At 40.5% G+C, this 11,094-nt stretch overlaps 1 protein-coding gene across 2 annotated transcripts in view; it reads right to left on the reverse strand.

The window, feature by feature from the left end:
- The window catches only part of ARL8B (ADP ribosylation factor like GTPase 8B), a 27,007-nt gene extending 15,919 nt beyond the window's left edge, over positions 1-11,088 (reverse strand). The window contains exon 1 of one of the 2 annotated variants that reach the window (XR_003094776.1): positions 10,939-11,088. Coding sequence is in view for 1 of the 2 variants with exons in the window: in XM_006026688.3 (XP_006026750.1) it covers positions 10,939-11,061 (123 nt within the window). In the remaining variant the exon portion in view is untranslated. The remainder of the gene's footprint in view (positions 1-10,938) is intronic. The other variant, XM_006026688.3, reaches the window with a different exon arrangement.
- Positions 11,089-11,094: the final 6 nt, after the last annotated feature.

The following is an 11,094-nucleotide window of genomic DNA, read 5'->3' on the forward strand; positions in this document are numbered from 1 at the left end:
GCGAGAGCATGTGTAAGAGATGGATTCAGCCTCACCTGACAGGCAGTTAGGATGAGGCTTAGAACAATATACCGCATGCACAGACCTTCAAAATTTCAAGTTTAGAGAAAAAAAAAAAAAAAAGACACTCAAGCCCCTCAAGCCCAACTGGCAGAGTCCAGTTCCTGCACCCTCCCATTATGAAGTCACCTGTGCACATTTTAGGAAATTTAGAATTGGCCCCCGAAGCTCATAATAAATAAGGGAGAAATATTTAAGTTCCCTGATAAGCATTTATGTAGAGTCAGATCATTTAAGCAGCACTACAGAGCTACCTAACTAACTAACCTTCAAACAGGCCACGCACTTCCCACACCCAACTGATGGCCTGAGTAAGGTACGATGCAGATTGAGTGCAAAGGCTATTCCCGAGCAGCTCTCCATATTGACAGTTATTCCAGAGGTACTGTGAAGCCCCAAGGAACAGTTCAGTCTAGACATGCTTAGGAGTGTTACTATAGAAACCAGCTAAATGAATGCTGGATTGCCAAGCAGGCCCAAAAGTTTTCCTAATGCTTGATCTACACTTATGCGAAGCACCCAGTGTTACATATGCTGCGGTCTATCCAGTTTAGGATGCACATCATCCATGCAAGTAGACAGCAATATAAAGGGCAAATGGAGCAAAAAAAAATAATTTAAAAAAATCTCAAGCCACACACTGGAGAAGAGTAACTCATGTTTATACTGCAGATGGGATCCAGGTTGCACTGTTACAAGCTGTAACACGAAGTTTTCTACAATATATACTAGTAGCCTTGGAAAGTCTGTATTTAGACCTTAAATATTTCAAGTAAAGCAGAATACAGGGCTGCACCTTAGGAGACTTCTGTGTTTAATACGGTGAGCCAACTCTGTACCCTGTTCATTCACATGTCTGCACACACAGCAGGCGATCAAGACTTAAACCCTTGCTGAAGATCAGGCTCTTGGGTCATTACAGCATGACTTAAGACCTAAGACTCTGTTAGGAGTAAGCAAAACCCTGCCAAGAGGCCACAATTCAAAATTTAGGCTCAAATCCAGGTCTCCAACATATGGTCCTGGATTAAAAAAAAAAAAAGCATGCAAGTCCTAATTCTCAGAGGTACTAAGCACCCACATTTAACTCAACAAGATGGATAGTTCCTGTACTGATTCAGCTCAGCAGCCTTATGCTCAGGTCTTGTCCAACAAGAACTGCTACACAAAGCAGTGCAGGAATCCAGGAAGCATTTCATAGCCTGCCCAAGGCTTTATGCAAACTAGAAGTGTTCAGCACCACTCACTTTCTGGCTCATTTCGCCACCTTCAACACCACTTTTTAGCATTTGGGGGAGGGAGGGGGGGGAGAGAGAGAGAGAGTGGGAGTATTTATGTTTTGTTTCTTGTGAATTAAGACAATAGCCTCCAAGGTCCCATTCCAAAGAGTGACTGGTCATCCTCAGCAACTAGCTATGGGCCACCTGGCCCACAGACCAGGTAAGAAACCCTATGAACAGGATTCTAGATTCTTCATGTGACAGTGCAAGATGCCCCTGAACAAAATAGAGCACAGCTACTTGCTTGCTGGTTTTGGGTGGCTCCTCAGGAGATGGAGGGGTGCCCACAGACGGGGATTTTTCAGAATAACCACCAAGGCCTTGAAACCTTTTTAATGCAGCTGCTGAAAGTGAGGCTTAAGTGACAGCCACCAGTGCACCTTGCACAGAGGCCAACTAGTAGTTTCTGGGACCATACCTACCAGAGCCCTAGAATGCCAAATTATTTTCCAACAGGAATTACTAGTGGGTAAAACCCAGAACTGTAGTCCTAAATTCCATCCAAGTCCAACTTAAGGCATCTATGCTGCATAAAACCCTTTATCCACCCCTTCTTGGATGGGGTGAATCAAGCCTCCCACTCTGATGCTGCTTCTGTGGTCTGAGATGCAATGATTTAATTCTGAAGATATCACTGTTCCAGTATGATGAAACAGTTTAGTTGTGACATCTGCTTCCTAAATGAGCAAGGTACTACAGGTGTGTCCCACACCCAGCTTATGATTCACAATTCAAGGCAGGAGTTTGACTATTGTAAAATAGAGCACAGCTTGGTAAGTGCTATGTCACCCATGACAGAAAGCAGTCTGCTGCCAGAACTAGAAGCAGAATTGCTTTTCAGTGCTCATATTTATCCAGTGTAGCATTCATCTTTTACTTTATTCAGGCCTCCTTAATGATCAGCCTTATTTAGTCAGACTGAGAAGGCCACCAGCTTTCTCCAAATAAACACAAGGGTTAAAAACCCCTACTGCTAAGCTAAGCTTGTACTTAAGTCACTGAAAGAAACTCTTTCAAATTCTGGCTAGACTTCCCTATTGGCCAAAATGATATGTCCCTTTCTATCCAAGAAAACATAAGGAAAAAACCACCAAGAAAACCTACACAAGGAAAGGGGAGGAGAAAAAAAAAAAAAAGCAAGCAAGCATACATAAAGCAAGGTTTGCAAGCCTGGACTTCCAAGCTACGTATCTTGTTTAAGCAAGCTACTTGAAAAATGCATGCTAACAGTAAAATGAACTCTGGGAAGAAACCTTTGGATCCCCAAAGGAGGGATACAAATGTATTGGTAGTATTTACAAAGAGCATGAATACAAGCCTTTTTGCATATTGTCTCTTTGTCGGCAAGCATTAGCATACACAGTCATGCTTTGCAGTGAGAGGGAGCTATTATGCCTTAAACAGCAGACAAAACTAAAAAACAACCCAATCTAAGTATTGGTAGTTGAATACTGTAGTGATGACATTACCAATATTTATAGGAATTTGTAATCTTCTCATCTCATAGATCCCTCATGCTATTCAAGAAAGAACTGTTAAGGCATATGTATGCCAGCTTAATGTTCATAAGTTATGAGATCCTCTGACAAACACTTTTTTAACCTGTATTTACAACACAAGTTACACCTCAACCTACACTCTTGTCCAGTTGTACTATGGAAGTTGTGGAAAGCAACTTGGTTTCCACACTTTTTTCCCCATCTTCTCCAGTTTTGGGTCACATGCATCTGCCTACCTTTCTGCAGGCTAGACTTGCAGCCAAAAATGCAAGCATGCTATGGGTTGCAAAATGTTCACAGTTGTGTTGGGGTACAAATGGCTTTAGAGTTTAATGCAAGACTGAAGTATGTCATCTTGGAGTTAGTAAGCACTAGAATTCCTGCTCCCTCCATGTCTCAACAATGTGTTTCCATTGTCTTTGTGGGAGTCAGCAGTTAGGGAAGTGTACAAGATGCAGCTGTTTCCAACTTGGACAAGTACAGCAGCATTTGTCTGCAATTTTAAAAGCAAAAATACCTGACTTTTATTCAATCAGAACTCCAGTGGCAGTGGTGACACTTTCACCATGAGCTTCCACAGGTCATTACGTTTGCAGTAGCAGCTGAAATACATGTAAACATAGTCCTGGATGCCTAACAGGTATCAGCTATTCATTGCTGCACACGACCACTGTTTCAAGTTTTTGGTTAGGCATGTGCTTGCTTTTAGGCTAGGCGAACAGCTTGGTTTGAATTGACAAATTACTGCACTGTTCAGATCCAGAAAGGCAGCAATTAGGGGGAGATCAATGCCAAGATAAGCCATTTGACAATCCTTTGCCAATCTATCAATTGCCTATGAAAGCAGTTTCACTGGCCGTTGAAAACAAGAAAGTATGTTCCTCTACCCTAGGAGTTCCAGTACACATGGCAGTAAAGATGGAGTAGCTTTTAATCCAGTGATTTATACTGTTTAAAGGAGGAACAGGGCATAGATAAGATCTTGGGTTCAATAACATCTACACAGCTGTAGATCAGCTCCTTAAAGCACAAGGCAGACAAACACTTGTTTCACAGAGCTACTTATGAATGATTCATTAGTGTTTATAGGAAAAATTGCTCCATCAACTGTTTGTTACTGCCCAAGCAAGATTCTTATCTACTATTCAGCCAAACTGGCTCATGTCATCTTCTAGATGGATATAAAGGTGGTATGACTCAAAAAAGTGGGATGATTTAATAAAATTTAAACAGATTTTATGCAACATGCTTGTGGGTCCACCCTGTCTACTGCTTGAATGGCATTCTCCTAAAAAATCAAAGCTATTACTGTTTTCCCCAGACACCTACAATTTCTTATAGTTTCCTCACACTTTACAAAGAGAAGCCTGCTGCCTCCAGTGACAGAGCCTAAAACTGAACTATTCTGCAATAAATAATTTTAGAAGTCGGAACTATTAGATTTACATAAAGCCCTTTCAATGCCATTTTGAGACATCTACCATTCAAGCTTCCTTTTGATGTACTCATTGCTCCTATCTCTCTCAGCTGGGGCAATAGTTTACCATTTTTCAGACTAATCAGGGGGTGCATTCATTAATCTGCCATAACTATGGTGCATGAAGTTTAGTACATGTATCAACTTAGTGCTCCATAAATTGGTACTACTGAGTACTAGCACAATCTAATGCTTTTTTGATGTTTAATGCCCATTGGACTAATCTACCATGCATTAGCAGTTTTTGCCAGCCATACTAATGCATAGAATTAGTCCAATGGGCATTAAGCATCTCATGTAGACATGCCCCATTACTGGTAAACACTAGCGTAGCCCAGTGGCTTCCCTGTTTCATTGCCTACTGTGCTGGCTTAAAGCAATTCAGAAGTTAGAAGTCCCATCTGGTACAGGACCTGGAAGATTTATACCAAAGTCAAAACAGTAAACAAATCCCTAAGCCCATGGTAATTTTGCCCAATCCAGGGCAAAATTATTCTTTAAAGCCAGTCAGCCAAAAAGGGGGGGGGGGGGGGGGGGGAAAGGAAGGGGAGGTAAAACTACCAGTGGATGTCATGTCTACTTCCACCTCCTCCCTCACCAACTATTGGCAGAGTAGTCAATGATTTGCCTCAAGCAATGTAATAGTGGCCTAACCCAAAACATTTCATCTAGACCAGGCAGAAAAGCCCCTTTAAAGATGTGTACTAGTGTACAAAACCAACACCAATTATACTCATGTATATAAAGGGCCTGTATGAAAATTATTTTACACGTATCAGAAATCTAACAGAATATTTTCACATGCTATGAGCAGGGCTGCTGCAAAGCCATGATTCTGGGAAGCATACACAGTACCCTTGAAAAGGAACGAAAGAGGTACATGCGCTGTTTTCCCCCAGACCCATCTTGATCTACCAACAACATGAGAGTTGCACTAGCTTAAAGGGTATTTTTCTCAATGTTCTTTGAGGAGTCAGTATACAAACATTAGTTGACAGACAACTTGGGCACCTCCCTTCTAAAATGCCCTTCTTTGATGCACTTGGCCAGCTAATCTTTCCATGAACTAGACAAAATCTAGTCTTGGATACCAAGGACGCCCATGATAACCAAAGGCTGAGAATCTCAAATAAATCCAGATTTTTTCTTCAGCTACTTGAAACATGCCCAGACACCAATGCCCTATTCTTTAATTTCAGAAATCAACTAACACTTGACATTTTATAAGAACTGTTGACTCCGTTTTTTGTGTTTTCTTTTAGTTTAAAAACTTCTCCTTAAAGTTTACAGCCAAAACACAGTAGCATCAGGCATGAAGCTGGTATCGGTTGGTTTCTTTTAAATGCTGACAGCCAAAAAAAAACAAAACAAAACAAAACAAAAAAAAACAGCCTAGATGAGAGACCCCAATTTGTAACCACCTCAACATCCAAGGGCATTTTTAAACATGCTCTGCGGGGCATGTGTAAAAGCTTTGAACAAGCTTTAGTTAAAGCACCCCCACCACGGGGACGCTGATTTTGAAGCAGGGGATGCTGATGCATGAGATGCAGAGGCTGGCTGAAGTGTGTTAATTAGCATCCTCCAGCAGACTCTATTAATTACAGTATGTTAGAGCAGCCTCTGGGCACTTTTACAGGCACCCTAAGAGCTCAACTTAGGAAAAAAAGGTATGTTGAAAGGACAACAAAATCCTAGCAGCTTCTAGTACATGCTTTCATTAAGAGTTAGTTACTGTCAAGTGAGGAGCATAACACTTAGCATGTGCCTGATATCTGATCCAAACTGTTAGCATCAAGTAAGGGACAAACAGGATTCTTCCTCCCCCACACCCATTTTCCACAATTATCAGTACAGTATGATCCATGAAGAATGTTTTCAGAGTAGAGGTTCAATGAAAACCTATATTTACACAGGATGGTTCTAGATTTCAGGCTTTGTGCAACAAGAATCTGTTCTTTCACTTGAACTAGTCCATGACTAAAAGGAGTACGGCTGCTGTACCCAATTCAAGAGGGGAATACGACTTGCAGCTTTAGGACAGCCTGTTCAGAAGCAGCAGAGATGCAGTCAGCTAGAGATATTAAAGGCACTGTAGAAGAGATAAAGACATTGTAAACAATGTTTCAATTACTAGCCAACAGGAAATACTGGAAGTCTTAAGAAGCCAGATTTAGTGAAGCTGCATCTGGAGGCTGAAAGCCAAACTACTCCACGATGTGGAAACTATGGCCCACAACAGTGTTCCTGTGTGGACTCATTTACTCACGGAAAATTTTCATTACATTCAGTACCTAATCAAAGAGACCGTGACTAACCTGGAACATTCACAGCAAAGCAGAAGCTCTATTTGGGTTTTTTCTGCCTCACATGCCAGCTGATTAAGAGTTAAATAGTATCTAAAAAAACCTGAGCACTTAAAAGTCTGTAGTTATGTCCAGTTACAAAGAGGTCAAGTGCCAGTTTACACTGGGGGGGGGGAAATCAATAATCGGGCAAAAACAGCTCTGATCAGTTTAGGACACGTCTCATGCTTGGTGTGCTTTCCATTTTGAGTGCAATTAGCAGTCAGATCAGAAGCCCATGAACAACTTGCACTGATCATTTTACCTGATTAAAGTTCAATACATGTAGTTACAGGAATCAGATTAGTGCAAGAAGCTCGAGTTAATTAAGGACTTTATGCCCTGCACACACTGCAAAGAACTGTCAAGGCTCTGGCTCCTATCTGGTCTTAGAGAGCACAAAGTGTGTCCCTGAAAACCAAACAAACCTTTTAACGTAGATGCAGGGCATGGGTTGCATACTTACAAAAAGGAATCACATATGGTTTTTTGTATATTTTACCCAGATACTTATTCCTAGCATCAGAATTGCTCAGGTCTATTCAAACAAGGCAACCACTACCTCCATTCAACCTACAGTTGACTCGTGTTCAGTTTGTCCATGAGGACCAAACATCAGGTCAAATAAAGGCAAAGCATCCAAAGTATTATTTTAAATGGCTTTTAAGCCACTACTGGGCAACATTAGGCACGAGTAGCTCTGCCACAGAGATGTTGCATACCAGTTTAACAAAAGCCACCTAGGAACAGTTTTATTAGCACATTTAATAGTAGTTATCCCCTCCTAGTCCTACATGAAGGGGGAAAGGTTTAATTATCTTACCAAGAAATCATCAGATAGGAAGCAGGCTAGATTCTGTCCTGTGGAGAAGTTATTTTTCAAAAAAGTATTATTTCTGCCACTTGATGTAGTTGCATACTCCTTCACCTTCCCTGAAGATAAAATTGAGTATTTTGGTCTCATTCTCCTTATTACAACAAACCCTGGCTTCTCATGTTCACTGCAACTACAGAACCTTTGCTGTTATTGTGTACTATTAAAGAGAGGAGAGAGAAAGGGGCAGATCCAGACTAATAACCATGGCAGGGAGGACAAACCCTGGTAGGCTGAACTCTTCTTCCTATCAAGAACATACAGAGGTCTCACGTTAAGAACCCTTTTCAGTGCCAGTTCCTAACCACCTGCAGATATAGCATGCTCGGTCTCAGGAGAGCACAGATTTGGTGTAGGTTACCTCCACTCATTTAAAACATTCCACTTGTGGGAAGCAAAACTGAAGAGGTGCTTCACTATAAGCTTTCCTTAACAGGTTTTTCTCACACATCTGCTTAGCTTAACAAACACAGAGGAAGTGTTACTCAACAAGACTAGCTTCATTACACATCACATGATGCCCAGCCAGAGCAGTCATTCTTGATTAGGCAACGCAACTGTCAGAACAGGAGTCAGTTATGAGCAATATTTCATTACAAAGCCAAGTTCTTCACTTTTTATATTTATATATATATATATATATATATATATATATATATATATATATATATATATATATATATATATATATATATATATATATATATATATATATATATATATATATATATATATATATATATATATATATATATATATATATATATATATATATATATATATATATATATATATATATATATATATATATATATATATATATATATATATATATATATATATATATATATATATATATATATATATATATATATATATATATATATATATATATATATATATATATATATATATATATATATATATATATATATATATATATATATATATATATATATATATATATATATATATATATATATATATATATATATATATATATATATATATATATATATATATATATATATATATATATATATATATATATATATATAAAAAGTGAAGAACTTGGCTTTGTAATGAAATATTGCTCATAACTGACTCCTGTTCTGACAGTTGCGTTGCCTAATCAAGAATGACTGCTCTGGCTGGGCATCATGTGATGTGTAATGAAGCTAGTCTTGTTGAGTAACACTTCCTCTGTGTTTGTTAAGCTAAGCAGATGTGTGAGAAAAACCTGTTAAGGAAAGCTTATAGTGAAGCACCTCTTCAGTTTTGCTTCCCACAAGTGGAATGTTTTAAATGAGTGGAGGTAACCTACACCAAATCTGTGCTCTCCTGAGACCGAGCATGCTATATCTGCAGGTGGTTAGGAACTGGCACTGAAAAGGGTTCTTAACGTGAGACCTCTGTATGTTCTTGATAGGAAGAAGAGTTCAGCCTACCAGGGTTTGTCCTCCCTGCCATGGTTATTAGTCTGGATCTGCCCCTTTCTCTCTCCTCTCTTTAATAGTACACAATAACAGCAAAGGTTCTGTAGTTGCAGTGAACATGAGAAGCCAGGGTTTGTTGTAATAAGGAGAATGAGACCAAAATACTCAATTTTATCTTCAGGGAAGGTGAAGGAGTATGCAACTACATCAAGTGGCAGAAATAATACTTTTTTGAAAAATAACTTCTCCACAGGACAGAATCTAGCCTGCTTCCTATCTGATGATTTCTTGGTAAGATAATTAAACCTTTCCCCCTTCATGTAGGACTAGGAGGGGATAACTACTATTAAATGTGCTAATAAAACTGTTCCTAGGTGGCTTTTGTTAAACTGGTATGCAACATCTCTGTGGCAGAGCTACTCGTGCCTAATGTTGCCCAGTAGTGGCTTAAAAGCCATTTAAAATAATACTTTGGATGCTTTGCCTTTATTTGACCTGATGTTTGGTCCTCATGGACAAACTGAACACGAGTCAACTGTAGGTTGAATGGAGGTAGTGGTTGCCTTGTTTGAATAGACCTGAGCAATTCTGATGCTAGGAATAAGTATCTGGGTAAAATATACAAAAAACCATATGTGATTCCTTTTTGTAAGTATGCAACCCATGCCCTGCATCTACGTTAAAAGGTTTGTTTGGTTTTCAGGGACACACTTTGTGCTCTCTAAGACCAGATAGGAGCCAGAGCCTTGACAGTTCTTTGCAGTGTGTGCAGGGCATAAAGTCCTTAATTAACTCGAGCTTCTTGCACTAATCTGATTCCTGTAACTACATGTATTGAACTTTAATCAGGTAAAATGATCAGTGCAAGTTGTTCATGGGCTTCTGATCTGACTGCTAATTGCACTCAAAATGGAAAGCACACCAAGCATGAGACGTGTCCTAAACTGATCAGAGCTGTTTTTGCCCGATTATTGATTTCCCCCCCCCCAGTGTAAACTGGCACTTGACCTCTTTGTAACTGGACATAACTACAGACTTTTAAGTGCTCAGGTTTTTTTAGATACTATTTAACTCTTAATCAGCTGGCATGTGAGGCAGAAAAAACCCAAATAGAGCTTCTGCTTTGCTGTGAATGTTCCAGGTTAGTCACGGTCTCTTTGATTAGGTACTGAATGTAATGAAAATTTTCCGTGAGTAAATGAGTCCACACAGGAACACTGTTGTGGGCCATAGTTTCCACATCGTGGAGTAGTTTGGCTTTCAGCCTCCAGATGCAGCTTCACTAAATCTGGCTTCTTAAGACTTCCAGTATTTCCTGTTGGCTAGTAATTGAAACATTGTTTACATTACAAAGCCAAGTTCTTCACTTTTTATATATATATATATATATATATATATATATATATAAAACAAACCAAAACTCTAAAATGAAAACTAGTAAAAACTCTGCTTACCAATGACTCAAACAGTGACTTTATTTAGAGACAAAACACTTAAATAGAAAGATGAACTCCCATCTGAGCACAGTTGAACTCCTTCATAAACCACTACCCTGCAAACACATAAGCTCCGACATGCATCGAAACTACATCGGCTCAACAGTTGTCTCGGCCCCGCAGGTCACACAGACACGCACTTCAACTTCCCCAGGTCAAGGGATAGATCCCCGCAGACGCTTCTTTACCGGGATTGTGCATCCTTTGGTTCCTAAACTGTGTGGCTTTCAGTGCTTTAGTGTTCATCACACACACACACACACACGCGCGCGGCAGAGTCTCCGTGGGCCGTTCAAGTGTGGACACGCACGTGTTTCTCGGAGGCAAGCCCCCGCAGGAGGACACCGCCCCGGGGGGAGGGGGCAGCCCCCCGCCCCGAGAAAGCACCCTGCACCCCGGGAGGTTGAAGACCCGGCGGAACAAAGCTCCCAGCGCGACTCGGGGCGCGGGGGGGAGGGGGGCCGCGCTCACCGCGATGACGTTGACGAAGGTGGTCTTGCCCGAGTACTGCAGCCCCACCAGCGTCAGCTCCATCTCCTCCTTCCAGAAGAGCGAGCGGAACCAGTCCAGCAACCGCGACAGCAGCGCCAGCATGATGGCGGCAGACGGGCCCCGCGCTGCGGCCCG

This window comes from Alligator sinensis, unplaced genomic scaffold, assembly GCF_000455745.1.
Source record: "Alligator sinensis unplaced genomic scaffold, ASM45574v1 scaffold984_1, whole genome shotgun sequence".
In the NCBI taxonomy this organism is placed as follows: domain Eukaryota; kingdom Metazoa; phylum Chordata; order Crocodylia; family Alligatoridae; genus Alligator; species Alligator sinensis.